Source organism: Salvia splendens, chromosome 4 (genome assembly GCF_004379255.2).
Source record: "Salvia splendens isolate huo1 chromosome 4, SspV2, whole genome shotgun sequence".
Classification (NCBI taxonomy): domain Eukaryota; kingdom Viridiplantae; phylum Streptophyta; class Magnoliopsida; order Lamiales; family Lamiaceae; genus Salvia; species Salvia splendens.
Genome location: NC_056035.1, coordinates 3,679,844 through 3,699,544, shown reverse-complemented (window position 1 = coordinate 3,699,544; position 19,701 = coordinate 3,679,844). Strand labels below are relative to the sequence as shown.

Below are 19,701 nucleotides of genomic sequence, written 5' to 3'. Positions count from 1 at the left end.
TTTGATAGTATATGATAAAGTACTTGTGTTTACGGTTTTAATTTTAAGAATCTCATAATCTTGATTTTAATTTCTTACATTGATATTTTTATTTAATTTCTTTAAATTTTGTTTTTTTCGAACGTTGCGTTGAATCTCGATAATAAAATAAGCACATATTTTTAACTCATCTACTTAGCATTTAAAAGTTATATTGTTAATGTTTTCTATTATTATTATTATTATTATTATTATTATTATTATAATTATTATTATTATTATTATTATTATTATTATTATTATTTCTACAATATTCACGTAACTAATTAAAATTTGATATATGATACATTAATATCAATTTATTTTACGGTTTTAATTTTAAGAATATTCTAATTTAATTTTAATTCTTTAATTTTTAAAATATTTAATTTTTGAAAATTAGAAAGTTTATGTGAATTTAATGGGGAAAAAGTTGAAACAATATTTTATAGATTACTACTACTATGTTTTAGAAGAGAGCTGCAAAAAAGACGTAAACTCTATTATTAGTTAATGTTTTTCTATTGAAAATTAACATGTAAACTTGGTATTCTAAATACATTAAATTTTTGAAACAAAACTTGTAAATGAAAGAAGACGTTTAACTTTCAAATAATAAGATGATCCAATGTGCTGTACGATAATGGATATGGGTGGATTAAGATAATACATAATGAGATTCAGTAAGATTTGATAAATATCAAATTTAAATTTTCTTTTAAAAATTAAAATATAATAAAGGGTAATTTAGTAAATAAATAATATTATTAATAATAAAACCGGTTCAAATAAAATCGGTTCAGTTTAATTAAAAAATTAAGGGCACTATGTACGTAGAATTTATGTACGTTTATCTTTTCCCTAATTGTAAATACTTTGTACACAAGTGTACGACATTATCGGTCATTATGTACGTAGAATTAAGGGCATTATGTACGTAGAATTTATGTACGTTTATCTTTTCCCTAATTGTAAATACTTTGTACACAAGTGTACTATATTATTGATCAACTGTTACATTATCGGTCAATTGTAAATACTTTGTACACAAGTGTACGACATTAAAATTTTAAGGACATTATGTACGTAGAATTTATATACGTTTATCTTTTCCCTAATTGTAAATAGTTTATACACAAGTGTATGACATCATCGGTCAACTGTTACATGGTCATATTGTTTGCGACTATGGATTTGTCATTTCATTTGTGAGACAAGGATAAAAGTGAAGGCATAATTATAAACAAGTTATTACAAATTTTAAAAACGATTTCGTCTACATGTCCAAGGCAATTCTAAGACTCATCAAACCCTTAAACCGCCCCAAACAAAGAATCAAGCCAACCCTCAACACTCCCATCACACCGCAAGTCAAGGATTTGGCCAATGAAGTTTGTGAAATTCTCCGAAGTGAAGTGGAAAACTGGGAAGAGTCCCTTCAAAATCGTTTCTTTGGAGGGGATATTGCTCCATCTGAGGTTGCCCACCTAGTGTTCGACAAAATTCGCAACTGCGAATTGGGTCTCAAATTCTATGGTTTCATCTCCCATAGCAGCTTTCACCTCGATGGGTTCGCTTATTCCTCACTTTTGAAGCTCCTAGCTCGGTCCAGAGTCTTTGCAGAAATCGACAGCGTCTTGTTGGAGTGTTTGCATTGTGAAGAGAAGCGGCCTACCCACGATGCGTTAGGTTTTGTAATCCGTGCGTATGCGGAATCGGGGTCTGTTTCTAAAGCTCTCGACTTGTATTCTCATCTTCTCAGTAACTACAACACATTGCCCCAGTTACCGGCATGTAATTCTCTGCTTAATGGGCTTGTCGATGAAGGAAAGTTGGACGTTGCATGGCGTGTGTATGAAGAGATGGTGAGGAGAGATGAAGCCGGTGAAACTAGTTATTTGGACAATTACAGTGTTTCTATAATGGTGAAGGGATTGTGTAGAGAAGGAAAGGTTGAGAAAGGTAGAAAGTTGATTGAGAAGAGGTGGGGAAGGAACTGCATTCCAAATATTGTGTTCTATAATATTCTCATTGATGGATATTGCAAGAGAGGCAATCTCGAGAGGGCTCATGAGCTTTTTATAGAGTTGAAAGTGAAGGGTTTCTTTCCGAACCATGAGACTTATGGGGCAATGATTGATGGGTTTTGTAAAAGAGGGGAATTTGAGAAGGTTGATGAAATGTTAAAGGAAATGGAGTCGAGTGGTATTGAGGTGAATACCGTGATCTATAACAATGTTGTTGATGGTAGATGTAAATACAGCTTTGTCAGGGAAGCTTTTGAGACCACAAGAAAGATGATGGAAGTAGGGTGCCGGTTGGACATTGTGACATATAATTCTTTCATTTCTAGTGCTTGTAAAAATGGGAATGTGCAGGAGGCAGAAAAGCTTTTGGAGGAGGTAATCAATCGTGGATTGGTTCCAAATAAGCTAAGCTTTACCCCTCTTATACATGCCTACTGCAGGGAGCGAAATTTTGAGAGAGCGTCAAGTCTTCTTGTTGAGATGACACGCAGTGGACATAAGCCTGACTTGATAACCTATGGAGGTCTTGTTCATGGGCTAGTTGTTGCTGGAGAAGTTGAGGCTGCTTTGACCATCCGAAACAACATGGTGGAAAGGGGTGTTTCTCCCGATGCATGCATTTACAATGTGTTAATTAACGGACTTTGCAAACAGAGTAGGTTTGCTGATGCGCAACAGCTTCTCCAAGAGATGCTTGGTCGTAACGTGTCTCCTGATTCATATGTTTATGCCACTTTAGTTGATGGATATGTAAGAAGTGGCAACTTTGATGATGCCGAAAAACTTTTTGACCTCATAACAAAAACAGGTGCGGATCCTGGGCTTGTAGGGTATAATGCTATGATTAAGGGCTACTGTAAGCTTGGAAAGTTTAAAAATGCTATTCTTTGCATTAATAAGATGACTAGAAGAAACATCACTCCAGATGAATTTACATATTCTACAATCATTGATGGATTAGTAAAGCAGAATGATTTGCTTGGTGCATTGGCTGTGTTTGGCCTCGTCATCAAACAGAAGTACATACCAAATGTTGTGATGTATACCTCAATCATCAGTGGCTTTTGCCGTTGTAGAAATGTTTCTGGTGCAGAAAGAATTCTCAGAGGAATGCAATCAAATGGTGTGCCTCCCAATGTGGTGACTTATTCTGTAGTGATAGGTATCTGTTGCAAAGAGGGAAAACTTGCAAAAGCCTCTTCCTTTTTCGAAGAAATGATGATGAGCAAGTGTAATCCCAATGAAGTTACATTTCATTATTTGGTCAACGGCCTATCAAACAATGCTTCTTCTGTTATTCAGAGGACACAAGATGGTGGTTCTGGTCAGCATAAGCATATGCTTCTTGATATCTTTGGGACGATGGTATCTGATGGTTGGCAACCCATATCTGCTGCATACAGCTCAATTGTTGCTTGTCTTTGTTTAAACAGAATGCTTGGAACTGCATTACAGTTGACTGATACGATGTTGAATAAAGGCTTCCCTCTAGACTCGGTGAGTTTGGCTGCTCTATTACATGGTGCTTGTTTAGTAGGGAAATCCAAAGAATGGAAGAACATGATTTCTTCCAAACCAATTGATGCAAAGCTTGATGTTGCTTTGAAATATTTGGCCATATTTGGGCGCTACTCAACCCATCAACTGACTAAGGAGGCCTCAGTGATTTTGCATTCCTTGCTACAGGATTCAACTCTAACGAATGTGCTGGCAGGTTCTTGATATCTTGATAACCAAAAGGAAACACTTCATAGTCCGAGCATATGATATTTCTTCCGAGAGTGTATAGTTGTTAGGGAATTTGAGCTGGAGCCCTTGTGAGGAACTCCACATTCCAAGCTATTTATTTTGTGATTTTGTTCCATCCGGACCACCAGTTTATCATATTGGAATTAATGTATGTGTCTCCTTGTTTGGTAGCTCATGTGGTTTATCTCAGAAGCAACTGAGGCACCAACTACCGTGGTATAAGCACCAGCAACATATGAACTGGCAGATAGTAAGGTGGACAACCCGTTGTCCCTGTTCGTTCAAAGGAATAATTCTGTGCCCTTATGTAACGTCATATTAGGGCAAGGGAAACATAGACTGCGTCGTAAGCACTCTTATCCTAGTTCATTCTTGATTCTCCAGCAGTTTATTGATAGCACACTTGGCTTCTACAATAAGCTGCCTGTTGGCTTATGGCTGTTCATGGAGGAATCTAACTGGTGTTTGGTAATAAAATTGCAGAAAGGATCCATTTGCAGGGAAATAGGCTGATTCTCTCACCATACTTTCCTCAACAGACAAGATATATCCAACGAGCGAGAAACTACTGTGTCCATATTTCTTGCTGAACCAAGCCAAGCCGAGCTCACTTAAAATAAGCCGTATTCACCAGGAGAGGTTCAGTATGGCGTCTTATTCAAATTATTACGCTAAGTCCACTCTGAGAGTAACAATGAGTTGAGGTTGCTTCTGTGGCTAGGTATTTTCTTCATAGATAGGCAGTGTGGGGAGGGTGACGCTGCGGTTATCAAATAAATAGACCATGAGGTGTTACTCTTAAGAATGGCGTTGGCCGTGTGGGTTTGGGCAGTGTGGATCTTCTCAGCATGGTATAAATCATTGGAGGCTGATCTCAAAGATTTTAGTACATTGTGACAGATCTAGATAGGAACAAAGCAGATTTTTAAACTTCCAAGTGCAATTTTGAGTTGTTCTTAGTTATATTTTTCTATTAAGTACTATAGAACATCTTGTAGAGTTTATTAATTTTTATATACTAGGACTAGGATCTTGGAATTTCAACAGATTTCTCAGCTCTCGGTGATCATACACCATGTTAATTTATCAAAAAATTGTGTGTATTGATGGAATAAAACATTGATATAGATGTGCAAGGAAATGAGAAGTTTATTCAATGTCTCGCAGGAAATTGTGCGTTTTGGAGTGAAAAGAGTGCCTTCAATATCTCACAGGAAATAATAAATCACCTAAAAAGGCATAATCCCACTGCATATAATAGTATTAATGAGTTAAAGAACATCATTTAACTAATAGCTAAACCTAAAAAAAGCCTTAACCCTAACACATCCAATAAACAACTTGTTACAAAACATTAAGGCATATACCCACTATAAATGTAGCCATTTTACACGACTCAAACGCATTCAACATCCATAACCGTAGGCATAATAAGAGATGAGATGACGGCTATCAGGCTTATTCCTCATCATTTCCATTCTCCCTAGCCTCTTGGGCTGCAGCCATTAACTCATCGAAATTTGCTGTTTTCCCAAGTACTACTTCAATCTGTATGAAAAAAGAGAGAAAAAAAGGGAAAATGAAAAAAAGCACCAGATGTAAGATGTGAACTAATAAGTACCTAAGCATCGACTCATGCTGTTCTCATCAAAGACAGGAAGAAACACGCCCAGGATACAAACATCAATACTAATCCTTATGCACTGATTCAGTCTGAACAGGAATAGACTTACCTTGGCTTTTTGGCCAGGCCTTCCACGAAAATCATCCTTTATCTCCACAGTGGATGTCATGATTTCTACATGTTTAAAAGTAGATACGGTTAGTTCAATCTCTGTAACATATATGATGTATCTGTATGGTCTACACAGATTATTAGATACCAGCAATCAACTTGAAGATTTTGATTTAAACGATCATGCAATTTCCTTCATTTTGTAACACCATTTTATTCCAACACCCACCAAAGTTACTGCTAGAGCTGATCACCCAATCAAACCTTTCCAAATCAGTATGGCATTCAGAAGTCGCCTGTGTTCGTTACAAAACAATAATGAAGAAACTGGAACTGTAAAGAATAACTCACTCTTCTCAACAGCAAATCCATTGTTCTTCAGAATTTCAGCAACTGAGACAACTGTTGAGATTGCTATAATAACATAACAACAAATCACAAAATCAGTACAGAACCAGGAAAAGGAGAACAAATAAAAATCATAGAGGATTGGATGCACTCAGCAAATCCAAAACAAAGGAGAGGTTTAGAATGCACGATTTTTAAAAATAATCCACATCGAAGCATAAAATAATTGTTGCTTCTCCATTGTCACATAATGGTTTCAGTAATGTATTCATGTCCTTTTCGAATGAGTTGTAATTCACAACACAGAAAAAAATCCACATCAACTAGCAAAAAGATTAAGATTAGGCTGCCAACAAATTCCAATTAGAACTTTAACTTTTCACATAACTAACTGGTCCTTGGAGAACCACACCACAATCTTAGAAACTCTCGAGGCGGTGTAATTTAAGGCAGTTCAACGCAGTTTTACCAAAGGAGCAACCGGAAATTGTCACTGACCAAGTGGCTGATGAGCTACTCCTACAAATCCACACGTTCTAAACACTAGTAGTACTTTTTTCACAAGCAGCCAGCACAGCACCTCCTTATTAACCCTTGCATAAAGTGCAGACCAACGCAACCAAACATAAAACTGAAACCAACAAAAGGACTACAACGAATTGAATTGCTTAGAAAAACGTCCAGATCATCACTTTCACAAATTTACTTGTCGAGGACTCATGATGCTTTTACATAAATTGAAAACGCATCACAACAGAGCATAACCCCAAAAATCATTTTCATTCTCATTAGTCGCAGCCATCATATCCATACAAAATTATAAACTGAGAAGCAACTTGAAAACCAGGTAACAGAAACAAGGAAAACCAAGGATTGGAAATTACCCATGCCAAGTCCGGAAAGCTCCACCTCACTGTGTTGTTGCATATACCTCTAGATAACAAAATACATGAAATTAATAAAATCCAATTCACAGCAGAATTCGAAACCGAATAATCAAACACGGGCGCCGATAACTCTATACCTTTGCGAGATTAACGTAAAAGAAAAGCGGCTTCTTTGTATTGGAGACTTGAATTCGGTTCTTCTTCTGGTTTTCAGCAATGTTAATCTTGTTCACTCTTTCTGTTATCTCTTCCATTTTCGCTAAGATATTATCTTCTGAGGTAGGGATTTAAGTTTCTTCGTTGTCGATTTTCTGCAGGCAAGGGTTTTACAGAAGCTAGGGTTTTATTTTGTGATTTGGGAATTGCACCAAATTATAGCCATAGGCGTGTGCTTGTTTTGTTACGGTGAGCAAAAATATAAGAAAACCAAAAATCCGATCTGAACTAAATTAAAATTTGAAATTTGATTCAGATTTTTTAGATTTTTGGTTTGTATTTTAAAATCCAAAATAATTTAAAATCGGAAATATATTTACATATATTATAGCTTGAAAACGAGTAAATATAAAACTTTTGTGTTTAATTGTTTAGTATGAGATTTTCGGGTTTTTGGTATTTAATTTTTGGATTTGTATATTATAATTTCAAATTTTCGAATAATCAGATCGGATTTCATAGTTTGGATTTCGGATTTTTGAACAATTTTTCATAAAATTTCAAATATTTTTTGAATCGGATGGACTGAGCAAAAATCTTAGTATGGAGTCTCGATTGCTTATGATTAATTGATTGAATCCATATCACTCAAAATTAATATTATCACCGGTTAAAACCAAAACTCATACATTAAGATTAATCCAATGTGAATATTTCGAAATTAAATATCATGTCCGATCAATCCAATCGAAAAAACCTTTTCTCGACATCTTTTCACGAATGGTTCAGTAACAACAAGAGCTATTTACAAATTGAAAGTTTTCAACATTTTGATCACCTTAAAACTTTAAAGGCTCAAATTTATTTGATTTCTAGTAAATTAATTTCTTTTTTTAATAAAAATCTTTTATTTTATGCAAGATTTAAATTAAACTGTTTTGGTTTTATAATTTTACCTTGAATGATTATGAACTTAATGGCAAATGGATGCCAGGTTGAGAAGTTAGTAGGTCCAATTTTGTAATTCAAATCAAGGAGATTTCGAACCTAGCCTCGATTTCAGTGACTATTGATCATATCGATGCAGACACTGCAAGAAAATAAAATGATTTTGTTTTACTATAGGGTTATATAGTTATTTCTGTCAATAATAGTAGAAGTACTTATTTATAATGCTTCTAAAATATGGTATGATTATTTTAAAATAAAATTTTGATTTAATTAGCTCAGCATATATCTTTTACAGAATGCATGTATACTAGAAATGGAAAAGTTTATTCGGCTCAATTAAAGGATTGTTTCTTCACCACATGGTTTATTGGTATAGGACAAAAACTTTTCACAATAATGGAAACGTTAAATTCGTTAACTAAAAAACAAGGATTCAGTTAGTTGATCTAAGTTTAAACATTAAACCTTGATAAATAATTAATTCAAAACAAGAATAGTGGTGTTGAACGATTTATAGTACTCAAGTACATTACTAATTTTGATTGTGTAATGCAATAAATGCGTATTTTATAGACTAAATAAATTATATCCTATGGTACATATATTACTCCATATTTTGGAGTGATATTTTATGTGGTATGTCATACTATTAATCAAATATGTTAATGTATTTTAATTTCACATAGTATATGTTTGTGTCCGTATATAACGTGTACGATACGAACCGTACACGTCTTTAGATAAAGTAAGTAAGATATAAATATATGAAGTGGGAAAGGGTGGAAGATATGAAGAGTTCAAACATTTACTTGAATTAGAAATGAAGATGGGAATTTTGCTACTATAAGTGTGACATTAAAAGAACTAAGGAGATTAGACAAATAAAATATGGAAAGCTTCAATTTCTCGATCTATGTATTCACAAACACGTAACATCTCTGGTAATATCTATTATTATAAAATTAATACTATTGTCTTGTCTAAATTTTTCATAGGTACTACAACTCTAATTACAAACCACAAATAAAATATAGTACTTGCTAAATTACTTAAAAGTGCGAACATTAATTAATGAAGTTAATGGAGTTGTATATAAAGAGGTTTAGTTTAAACCATTCAGAAAACTCAACATTGTCTCCATTGCAAATCCCTTATCTAACTCCTTCAATTCTCCTTCTCTTCTCTGCTCTCATTCTTTCTTGTTTCCGCAAAGATGCAGCTGGAGAGCAAGAGGAACGTGTTGCAGCTGTCGTCGTTGAACCACATTTCTCTAGTCTGCAAATCAGTGGATCAAACCAGTGAATTCTATATAAACGTTCTTGGATTTGTGCCTGTCAAGAGGCCTGCTGCTTTGCAATTTCCAGGGGCATGGTAAAAATCACACACACACATATTCTCATGCAAAATACATATACATATGTATGAATGTATGTATGTGTAATGTAAATTGTAATTGTGTGTTTGAATTATTGATTAACTGTATGAGCAGGCTGGTTGGCCATGGGATAGGGATACATCTACTTCAATCAGAAAATCCAGAATATTTGCCAAACAAAACTGTGATTAATACCAAAGATAATCACATTTCCTTTCAGGTAAATTTGGCTATGTTCAAATAACACATAACACAAAAGTAAAAAAAAAAATTAGAAAAGGAAAATGTGTTACAAATCTCAACTTGCATGTATGATGGCAGTGTGAGAGCATGGGCATGGTGGAGAAGAAACTGGGAGAAATGGGGATTGATTGGGTGTGCCTGAGAGTAGAAGAAGACGGGATCGACATGGATCAGGTGTTCTTCCACGATCCGGATGGATTTATGATTGAGATCTGCAACTGCGAGAGCATACCGATCATACCATTGGATGGCAAGATGCATAAGCCTTGTGCATTGAACAAGATGAGGGTGCAGCACTAGCAGATCCGCGCCCTAGTGCCTAGGCCGAGGGTCGGGGCCAAAATTTTGAGCCAGGGGGGCGATATTATTATTACCTATAATTAACTATAAGCGAACTATACACTTACACAAAATAATATTATTTCATTTTATACAAAAAAACTATTTTATTGATCGAATAATAAACAGAATATAATGAAAAATTATCAAGATAAAAGTTGTAACAATGATCTATATGGGATGATAGTAATAACTGAAAGATTTTGATTTTTTTTTTAATTTTCAATTTTTGTTATCCGTTTTTGGAGCCATTGCATACAGAATTTTGAAGTAATCCGAATTTAGAAAACAAAGGTAATTTTTCCTATAAATACTTTTTTAAGATACGTGCATAATAAGATGAATTAGTTTTCAAGAATTTGAATTAAGAGAATAATTAAAAAGAAGAAAACGTTACGGAGTTAATTAGTTACTAAAATTATAAACACACATTTTCATAAAATTGCTCATATATACGGCCTGTACTTCATCATAAATAATTGTCCAGTTATAATTTATTTAATTATTAAATATTTATGTTCTATAATCAGTTGCATTGGTGTAAATCACCCAATAAAATAGCTAAAAAAATATCCCCCTCCAAGGTTGGCAATTAAAGTATTTTTCGTGTTCCCGCATTATAACACATCATAGGCTCATTTAAATAATGATCTAAAAACATTTAATACTAGATAAGACCAAAATATGAATTATTTAAATATTGATAAACAAACTGAGATCGAACAATGTTTCCAATTACAAATAGTTATATACACCCTATATAGTTTAATAAAACTCACACACAAACTATATTAATTACAATAATAAATTAGTTAATCCAAAGTACGTAATTAGCACACACCCCTTCTGATAATTTGGTCTTAGTTCTTGTCCATCGATGACTCCATCCACTGTTGAAGCAGATGCCTCCTAAATCTCTTTATGAAAGCTTCTGCACTTGCATTAATATCTCCGGCCGACTTCGTCTCCATGGCTCCTCGCCGGTGGCCCTCTGCCGCAGGCTTGTTTTTTGAGTACATGTTTTGTGCTTCTGTGTTGTAAATCATTGTTCCTTTCTTTGGAATATGATTTTGTGACTTTGTATTTGCTTGTTTGAACCAAGGATAGACCATATTTATAGATGAGATTTATTATTAACTATTTGAGTTTGCGGTGGTTATGATTAAGTTCTTCACCAAGAAAATTACCATACTTTAATTTGAAAAATCTAATTTAGTCTAGAACGTTCTAGCTTGTAGATTTCAGCAAACTAGTATAATTAATACTCCACTGCATGGACCAATAAAGTTAATAAACTAAATAAAGGTGTATGTGTAACCCTAATTAAAGTGGAAAATTACCTAAACAATGACCATCATGTTAGGTACACAACATTGGCCATATGCTGTTGGACAGATTTTTACTTTACTTTCCCCAAACGCTAAAAAATAGTACCCCGTATAAAATAAAAGGAAATACTACATAAAAAAGTAAATTTATTAGCTCATTAGTATTAATTAAATTTTGATTGTACATGGCTAATAATATTTTAATTAAATATAAATATATTCAAATTAAATGTTATTAATTTTTTCCCAAAAAGTTAGAAATTCTGATTAAAACGATAACCGATTCTAATTTAACCATCCGTACACCATAATTGTCCTTATTAATTGATTGACGTGTAAAACACGAGGGTGGTATTTATTAATCATTCAAGATGCATGGAACTTAAAGGTGATAATATTATTCTAATCACTTCACTTTAATTTCAAAAGGAATAAATCTCTTGAGTTTCTCGAGTTTTAGGTGCTTTGAGATATGTGTCACTACTACCTACCTCTCTTCTACAATGTACTGGAATATTAGGCAGCAAAATTCTTTATTTTTCACAATTGAGCACAAATAAATTTGTATAAGATGACTCATGATAAAAACTTTTTATAAGGATGAAATAATAATGAATTTGTTTAGATTAAGATTATAATATCTGTAGGAAAAGGAATCAAAACTATAGCCGCTTAAATGTTCTGGAAAGCAACAACATCAAATTAAATCTTCATAAAACTACAAGAAATTTGAATACATTTCGGAGAAGAAAATATTTTCATTGGCCAAAACTATTGTAGTAGAAGATAACACAAAATCAAGCCCTTCCCACAAGTTGCTCTATAGTATTTTGACTAGGTCTTCGGTTGACCTCTTAAGTCTCAACCACGGCTTAAGAATATGTTATCTTTCAACAATCATAAATATCATCACCCTAAAACTTTTAGTCGTCGATATATTGATAGAGTAGATGAATATTGAATAGCATGCGCACATACACGATGAGTTTAACTAGGTGTGGTTATTCGGCCGGTTCGATAGCTGAATCGAGTAATTAAGCCAGTTAGCCAAATTTTAAGCCAGTTAGCCAAATTTAAGATGAGCCGATTTTGGGCTAGCAAAGTTATGCTCCAGGGATAAAAATGCGGTGACAATGGCTGATGCTAGAGGAACCATTGGGTATGTTGCTCCTGAATTGATTAACAGAAGTATTGGCGTAGTCTCTTATAAAGTTGATGTGTATAGTTATGGGATGTTGCTTATGGAAACGGTGAGCTTGAAGAAAGATTTGACAAGGAACAATGGTACTAGCCAATATTTTTCGTATTGGATACTCCCTTCGTCCCACTCAAGATGACCATATTCTTGAGTGACACGGGATTTTAGGAAGTGTTGTTAGGTGAAATAAAGTAGAGAAGAAAAATGTAGTTGAATATTTTTATAAGGAGAGAGGAAGTTATTTCTAAAATTGGAAAGTGGTCATCTTGATTGGGACAAACAAAAAAGGAAAGGTGGTCATCTTGAATGGGACGGAGGGAGGGAGTATATGATTGCTTTAAGGAGGGCAAAGATATTCAAGTTGATGGAAATGAAGATAATCCTGCCATTACCAAACTTGTTCGTAAAATCACAATAGTTGCGTTGTGGTGTAGACAGATGAGTCCAGATGTCCATCCATCCATGAATAAAGTTGTGGAAATGTTGGAAGCTGATGTAGAGCGTTTGAAGATTCCGGAATATCCGTCCCAGCCTACACAGATTTTAGTATATGCGGAGGAAACTGGAACTACATTTTCAACTGATTATGTATCAGCACTACAACATGAAGATGCACCCGGTGTGGAGATAAGTGTGCAAGAGTGATTTAATTTGGAGTCCATCAGCTTCAACTGGTGAAGAATGTAATGCTGCATAAACTTATATTTTGATTGGTTGTGAAAAGGGATTGAGATTGTGTTTTTGCTTGTTTGTAAACTATAATACCCAATGCCAAATTTTATTGTAACATTATTATTACATGTGAAGTTCTGGTGTCAAAGTTTGTGGTTTTTTTCTTGATATAAGTAGATTCCTCAACAATTTGATAAATCTTGTAATTTTGCTAGAAAATTTGCTGAATTGTGTCCCACATCGAAGCTAGTGAGATGATGCAGGAATTGAATAGTACTATAAAAGGAGATCAATGGATATTTTGCTCCAAACTCACGTGAACATGATTTTTCTCAAAATTGAAAACTGCTAAAAGATGTGATTGTATTACAAAATTTTATACTCCCTCTTTCATCAAAAATAGACAAATAGACAAGGTTATAAATGATAGTCCATACTCCCTCCGTCTCTCATAATCCTACTTTTAAAGGATTACTTTTATAATAAAATGTACTCCGTCTCCCATAATCCTACTTTTAAAGGATTAGTTTTATAATAAAATGTGAGTGAGAATAAGTTTGTGGAATGTAAGGTCCATTACAAAAATGGTAAAAAGTAAAATGTGACAAATTTTGTGGGACGGACGCAAATGGAAAAATGTGACAAAATTTCAAGGACATATGGAGTATTTTAATGTATATTTGGCCACGTAGGACACCAAAAATAGACAAAGCTTTAATGTATAATTGGCTAAGTAAGACACCGAAAATATACAAAGTTATAAATGACACGTGTTTTAATGTATAATTAGTAAAATAAGAGAGATAGGAAAAAGTAAGAACGATTGAGGAAAAAGATATTGGAATGAGTGTTAGTGGATTGTGGGTCTGTATTATAAATGATGTGTAGAATTATTATTTGTTGAAAACTTTCTAATTTTAAACTTAGTCTAATATTGATGGATATTCCAAAATGGTAAAATTAGTCTATTTTTTTTTGGGACAGATGGAGTAATCCAAGTGACAATACTACAATAGTTAATAGAATGAGCCATAGTTACTAAATTACAAGTTACCGGTTTTAACATAAACAATTGAAACATAACAAGCAAAGTCGTTGTAGTATAGTGGTAAGTATTCCCGCCTGTCACGCGGGTGACCCGGGTTCGATCCCCGGCAACGGCGCCTTTTTTTGTTTTCCTTCTTATTTCTTCCTTCTTTTGTTCAAATGACTAAAACACCCTTCCCATTACGAAAATCAGAAATGGACCCAATTCAAATTAGGGTTTAATCGATCTAAATGCCAGCAAAAGTTTCAAAATTTCTAGCAACGCTTTCAAATTATACGATCGATCGCGACGCACTGAGGAATTATACCGAATAGGAGGAGTGGGGGATCGATGGCGAGTACTGCGTGCTTTATGATTGTCAGCAAAAATGACATTCCGATTTACGAAGCTGAAGTTGGTACCGTACCCAAAGTATGTGTTCCTCTATGTGTCTGTTTATGTCCTTAGATTTGATCGTTCCTCATCTGTTTACCTAAATTGAGTGTAATTAGGGTACTGATCACCAATCTGCGATGAATTATTGTAGAAAGAGGATGCTGCTCATCAGCATCAGTTCATTTTGCATGCCGCGTTAGATATTGTTCAGGACACGGCGTGGACTACGAGTGCAATGTGAGATCTACACTCCACTCACTGAGTATTTTGATGCATTCTTGGTTTGGTTATGAGTGATCACATTTTTGTGTTTAATTGTATGTTTTGTAGTTTTTGGCATTGATTTAGCACTTTCTGTATGCTTTGCGAATCAGGTTTCTAAAAGCAATTGACAGATTCAATGACTTGGTGGTGTCCGTTTACGTGACTGCTGGTCATATCCTTTCATTTGTTATGTCTGATTGTTTTGCATATCATTTTTAGGGAATACTTAGATAGAAATAAGATGATGATGATGGTGGTGGTGGTGGTGATTAATGCCCACTATTATGCTCCAATGTGTATTTCAAAGTGTAACTTGTTTTGGATCTAATAAAAAGGTCAATTTTTCTGTATCTGTGTATACCTTCAAAATCATTCCTCCTCCCTGATTGTAACATTAAATGTGAAATGAGGTGATTAAATTGTTTAGTGTTCCGATCCTTTGTTATAAATAGAAATGCTTTTGTTTTGCATAGTGAGATTAAATTGTTTAGTGTTCCGATCCTGTGTTATAAATAGAAATGCTTTTGTTTTGCATAGTGTTTTCCTAGCTTTTCCCTGACGTTAGATGTTTTGATGAATAAAATGGATATGATATGATTGGGCGTTGAATACTGATTTTAAAACCTTTGTAGCATAGAATGTGATTCCAAATATTCCATTGAATTTTATAATTTTAAATAATAAGCTTCATTAATGAAAATGGAGATTCGGTATGGTACTAAGGTTGGAATCATCAGCTCCTATTACAGAAATGTGTTTGATGTAATTGATGTGGGTGACAGTGTGTTTCACTTGATATTATGATCTTAAACTGATTAGCCTTAGCTCTTCTTACACCAGTTTCTACATCTGGAACCTTATTTTCTTATGCATATTGAGTTTAGCCGTTTAGGGATAACTTCTTTATCCTACATTGAGATCAAATGATTTTTTGCTCCAACCTTAGATGGCTGTAAGCTTTCTTTTGGGGTATTAGAATATTTTTTTAGCTATGCATACTTTGTTATTTTGGATTCCTTCATCTAGGTTCCAAATCTATCCATTTTTCTGTTACTGCTTCAATGTTTGTTACTTGCTGCGCCACATGGAGAGTTTTGCTGATTATGATCTGTCCTGATTGTATCTTAACTCCATGTATCTATTTCATTTACATTTGACGTTTTCCACCTTTTCTCTCTGGCTTCTTTTGAGCAAGTTCCCAATGATCTATCTTGCATATCATCATTTGTGATGGGAACTACCACATCCTACCTTGGTGACCTTTATATAACAATTCAGTATGTATTTGGTTCCTTAACCTTTAGTCATTATACATACTCGACTGATGCTGCTTCATGATTCTCGTAATGAGGATGGAATCAAGAGTTTCTTCCAAGAGGTTCATGAGCTATATATTAAGGCAAGTTCTGTTATGTTCTATAATCTGATATGATAAATTATGTTGGATTTTTGTTCTCTTGTTGGTGCATTCTGCTTATAAGATTTGTCAACTAGTTTTCCCTTAAGTAAAGCAGCCTAGTTCCACTTTAAATGTACATTCTGGCTTCCCTACATATGTTTCACATCATACACCTGTTATAATATTGTCACCTTTTATTCCATGGTGTATGGAGGAAATGTACCTTGATTTTTCATTGGTAGCGCAAATGATTTCCTCGTGTGAATAAACTGTTTTCATCTTCCCTATCCTTTATACTAAACGCAAAAAAGAAAGAAATTGAACAGAAAACATGTGATTTTTGTGTGTCTCAAATTTGAGACACTTGATCGTGGACGGAGGGAGTATAATTTGTTTTCTTTCTCTTCATCTCTCATACTTTATTCTCCCTCCACCCAACATATTACATATTTTTTTCCATGTTTTACATCTTACATATTCTACAATCATTGATGGATTAGTAAAGCAGACCTCAGTGATTAAAGACTAAAGAGACCTCAATTTATTCGTTTCATATATATGGTTGACAAACTGCATTTAATGTTTTCAGACTCTTCTTAATCCTCTCTACCTTCCTGGAAGCCGCGTCACCTCATCGCATTTTGATACAAAAGTCCGAGCCCTTGCTAGGAAATATTTGTGAAGCCGCCTGCTCTTAGTACCTGCTTTCAGGTCTGTTGTTGCACAAAAGGTATTTCTGGGAACTTCTGTTTCAATACGACAATGAGAGAATTTACATCAGATGTAATTTTATTTGAAGAGTAGTTATTAGCGCCTTTTGTAATATCTATTTTGTTAAATCAAATGCTGATCTTTTGGTCCTTCGTCGTCACTTTTATCAGTTTGTGTTGTATGCACTTCAAATTCCCAGTTAGCTCTCTCTCTCTCTCTCTTTAAACTCATTGTTGCTCCGATACATGTGTTGTTTAATGCTCCTCCATCCATGTAATTAATCACTCTCTCTTCTTTGTTTTCGGGTTGCTACGGTGCATGCTTTGTTTGTTGCTTTTGTTCTCTTTAATCCCTTTGCTTTGGTTGGTTGGTGTTTGTTGTGTCGCAGAAGGTCATTTTTCCTTTATCGGGTGCTTTTTTTGTTTTGCCTTTGAACCTTGTCGTGTTATGCTCAACGCGGTATTTGGTATTCATGACGGTAAACAAGATCGTACTTTTTTTCTCACAACCAATGGTTATTGCAATGCTACAACAATAGTGAATTGAAAGAAGAGTTTAAGCAAAGAGTTGCTGAGATTAGATAGGTTTGGTAGTAATCAATCTCACAATCTGTAATAGTGAATGTTATTTCGGTAAGTATTTTGCTGTAATATAGCAAACAAATTAAATTGATAAATGGAGCAATGGTCTAATCCATTTCTGTATCTGTGCCCAATTAACATATCACTGGCTTGATATCGCCCATGTATAATACTGTATATTGGCTTTGAAGATGTCATATTTATAATTCTTTTGGACTTTGTTCCTAAGATTACATGTGATTAATTTTGTTAAGATGGGATGATCAAGACTCATGAGTAAATAATCTTATTTGTCATCATCCCAAGATTAAATACTGTCATTATGGACCCTATTTAACTAAAAGATCAATATTCATAAAACTCAATATTTTTAATCCATCAAAACAAACACAGTCCAAAGAAATCTTGACAACTCGGTCGGCAATTATGGTAACATTATAGTCCAAAGCCTTTGTCCTAATGGCAAGGAGCTTAGATATCATTGCATGAGGTGCTTGAGTTAGAGCCCTTTTGACATCCGTTATAATTTTCTCCTTTCGGCACATATAGTAGTAGTATATTTGAAGAGTTTATCTGTTTATAAATATGATTATGATGGGGTGCGTACTAAACAAGCCCAACAGCAATGACGGCCCATCAGCCCAAAGCCCAAGGAAGAGTATGAGTTCGGCATTACCAAAGAGTTCGGCCTCAGCCTACAGCTCGGTAAAAGCCAACCTATCAAGCTCTGCTCTCAGGTCGGCATCAAGCTCTACTCTCAGATCGGCAACCAAAGCAGGAGTATGAGTTCGGCATTACCAAAGAGTTCGGCCTCAGCCTACAGCTCGGTAAAAGCCAACCAATCAAGCTCTGCTCTCAGGTCGGCATCAAGCTCTACTCTCAGATCGGCAACCAAAGCAGTTCGGTCTCAGTATTCGACCGAACAAGGAGTTAGTGGACCCATACAGGATGTCCAACACACCCACTACCACGTGGTGTCAACTCAGGCCACGATCGTAGGCCATGACCTACGCTACATCCACGATCTTAGGCCATGACCTACACGACATCCACGACTTAGGGTGGTGATGCAAGCCACGATCTTAGTCCAAGATATAAATGGAACTTAGATCTGATATGAGGGGGTTAAGCTCTCTAGAGATAAAACACCATATAGCAAATAGCAAGTTTGTATTTGTAAGCTGTAGAAAACAGATCAAGCAATACAATCTTGCCCTCCCTTTTTCCCGTGGACGTAGATTTACTTCAGTAAATCGAACCACGTAAATTCTTTGTGTCTGTATTTTCATTCTCTACCAGCATTTGCTAACATCAAAAATTCGCGGATCCATCACTGGCGCCGTCTGTGGGAAACAGAGAACAAAATTTGTGATAAAGCGAATTTTTGATCCATTTTTTTCCACCCAAAAAATGCATACCAGATCGCAGAGTACCCGTATTCCTGCCCGTGAGAACCAGGAGGAAGCCAATCCATCCCATAGGTCTGGAAAACAGCCTAGGGATAAATCCACCACCAGTTCTCATGGCGAAGGAACAGGCCGCTCCAAAAATCGTCCCACTGAGTCTTCCCAGCAGCCTGATTTGAATGAGGCTGTCAAGCTGTTCTTGGCTGAGAAGCAGGATGAGTTCTTAGCCTTCCTGCAAAAGAGCCAAGAGCCGAAGACGAAAGCGGAGGATTCTCCTTCCTCATCCAGACATGAAAGTCACTACCGCAGTAGTGCCGTGTCTTCCAGGAAGAAGAATCCTCAACCCCGACATATTCCTGCTCTTCCTCGGTACCGGAATCACAGGAGAACTCAATCTCCTCCATACCGACGAGATATCGGATTCGCCGTGTACGGAGCACTGAAGACTCCGTTCTCGGACGACATCACCCGAACTCCCCTACCGCAGAACTACCGAACTCCGTCGATGACTTACGACGGGCTCGTGGACCCTCACGATTTCTTGGGGCGCTATCAGTATAACATGGCGAACCAGGGTCTCAACGAGGTCCACATGTGCAAGCTGTTTCCCGAGCTGCTCATCGGGAACGCGAGAAGGTGGTTCGATAGCCTCCCCCAGGGCAGCATCAGATCTTACCGAGATCTAATGGATGCCTTCCACAGGAGGTTCTTTCAGAAAGCGGAAGCCCGAATCACTTCGGCTCAGCTGCTTTCCATTCGTCAAGGTCGCGACGAAAAAATCAGCGACTTTATGACAAGATTCCACAAGGAATGCCTGCAAGTAGACGATCTCAACGATCTGCTTGTCATCTCGGCATTCCAAAATGGAATCCTGCCCGGAGCTCTCTACAG

General features: G+C 35.5%; 4 protein-coding genes and 1 non-coding gene across 5 annotated transcripts; 4 read left to right on the top strand and 1 right to left on the bottom strand.

Moving 5' to 3' along the window:
* The first annotated feature begins 1,291 nt into the window (after positions 1-1,291).
* LOC121797938 (pentatricopeptide repeat-containing protein At1g52620-like) lies at positions 1,292-4,771 on the top strand. The gene is made up of 2 exons (XM_042196720.1): positions 1,292-4,140; positions 4,278-4,771. The coding sequence occupies exon 1, from the start codon at positions 1,299-1,301 to the stop codon at positions 3,765-3,767; it is 2,469 nt and encodes an 822-aa protein (XP_042052654.1). The 5' UTR covers positions 1,292-1,298; the 3' UTR covers positions 3,768-4,140; positions 4,278-4,771.
* A 241-nt stretch (positions 4,772-5,012) lies between these two features.
* Positions 5,013-7,158, bottom strand: LOC121797940 (uncharacterized protein At2g34160-like). The gene is made up of 5 exons (XM_042196721.1): positions 6,902-7,158; positions 6,762-6,810; positions 5,881-5,943; positions 5,528-5,592; positions 5,013-5,342 (listed from the first exon to the last, which is right to left on the bottom strand). The coding sequence occupies exons 1-5, from the start codon at positions 7,016-7,018 to the stop codon at positions 5,253-5,255; spliced, it is 384 nt and encodes a 127-aa protein (XP_042052655.1). The 5' UTR covers positions 7,019-7,158; the 3' UTR covers positions 5,013-5,252.
* Positions 7,159-9,012: 1,854 nt separating this feature from the next.
* Positions 9,013-10,065, top strand: LOC121800253. Its single transcript, XM_042199827.1, has 3 exons — positions 9,013-9,242; positions 9,361-9,466; positions 9,568-10,065. Exons 1-3 carry the CDS (start codon positions 9,085-9,087, stop codon positions 9,787-9,789), a joined length of 486 nt encoding a protein of 161 aa, XP_042055761.1. The 5' UTR covers positions 9,013-9,084; the 3' UTR covers positions 9,790-10,065.
* A 4,052-nt stretch (positions 10,066-14,117) lies between these two features.
* Positions 14,118-14,189, top strand: TRNAD-GUC. Its single transcript has one exon. It is a non-coding gene; the product is annotated as a tRNA-Asp (tRNA).
* A 73-nt stretch (positions 14,190-14,262) lies between these two features.
* Positions 14,263-17,152, top strand: LOC121801390 (trafficking protein particle complex subunit 2-like). The gene is made up of 5 exons (XM_042200872.1): positions 14,263-14,485; positions 14,601-14,686; positions 14,824-14,885; positions 16,027-16,112; positions 16,702-17,152. The coding sequence occupies exons 1-5, from the start codon at positions 14,405-14,407 to the stop codon at positions 16,792-16,794; spliced, it is 408 nt and encodes a 135-aa protein (XP_042056806.1). The 5' UTR covers positions 14,263-14,404; the 3' UTR covers positions 16,795-17,152.
* Positions 17,153-19,701: the final 2,549 nt, after the last annotated feature.

Bases quoted from the DNA above. Each gene is read 5' to 3' on its own strand.
- LOC121801390 (XM_042200872.1), top strand. From the start codon at position 14,405: ATGGCGAGTACTGCGTGCTTTATGATTGTCAGCAAAAATGACATTCCG. The intron at 14,486-14,600 runs GTATGTGTTCCT...GAATTATTGTAG, and splicing joins AAGTTGGTACCGTACCCAAA to AAAGAGGATGCTGCTCATCA. The intron at 16,113-16,701 runs GCAAGTTCTGTT...TAATGTTTTCAG, and splicing joins TTCATGAGCTATATATTAAG to ACTCTTCTTAATCCTCTCTA.
- LOC121797940 (XM_042196721.1), bottom strand. From the start codon at position 7,018: ATGGAAGAGATAACAGAAAGAGTGAACAAGATTAACATTGCTGAAAAC. The intron at 5,593-5,880 runs GTGAGTTATTCT...TTAAACATGTAG, and splicing joins TGGATTTGCTGTTGAGAAGA to AAATCATGACATCCACTGTG. The intron at 5,343-5,527 runs GTAAGTCTATTC...TTTTTCATACAG, and splicing joins GGCCTGGCCAAAAAGCCAAG to ATTGAAGTAGTACTTGGGAA.
- LOC121800253 (XM_042199827.1), top strand. From the start codon at position 9,085: ATGCAGCTGGAGAGCAAGAGGAACGTGTTGCAGCTGTCGTCGTTGAAC. The intron at 9,243-9,360 runs GTAAAAATCACA...CTGTATGAGCAG, and splicing joins TTGCAATTTCCAGGGGCATG to GCTGGTTGGCCATGGGATAG. The intron at 9,467-9,567 runs GTAAATTTGGCT...GTATGATGGCAG, and splicing joins ATAATCACATTTCCTTTCAG to TGTGAGAGCATGGGCATGGT.
- LOC121797938 (XM_042196720.1), top strand. From the start codon at position 1,299: ATGTCCAAGGCAATTCTAAGACTCATCAAACCCTTAAACCGCCCCAAA.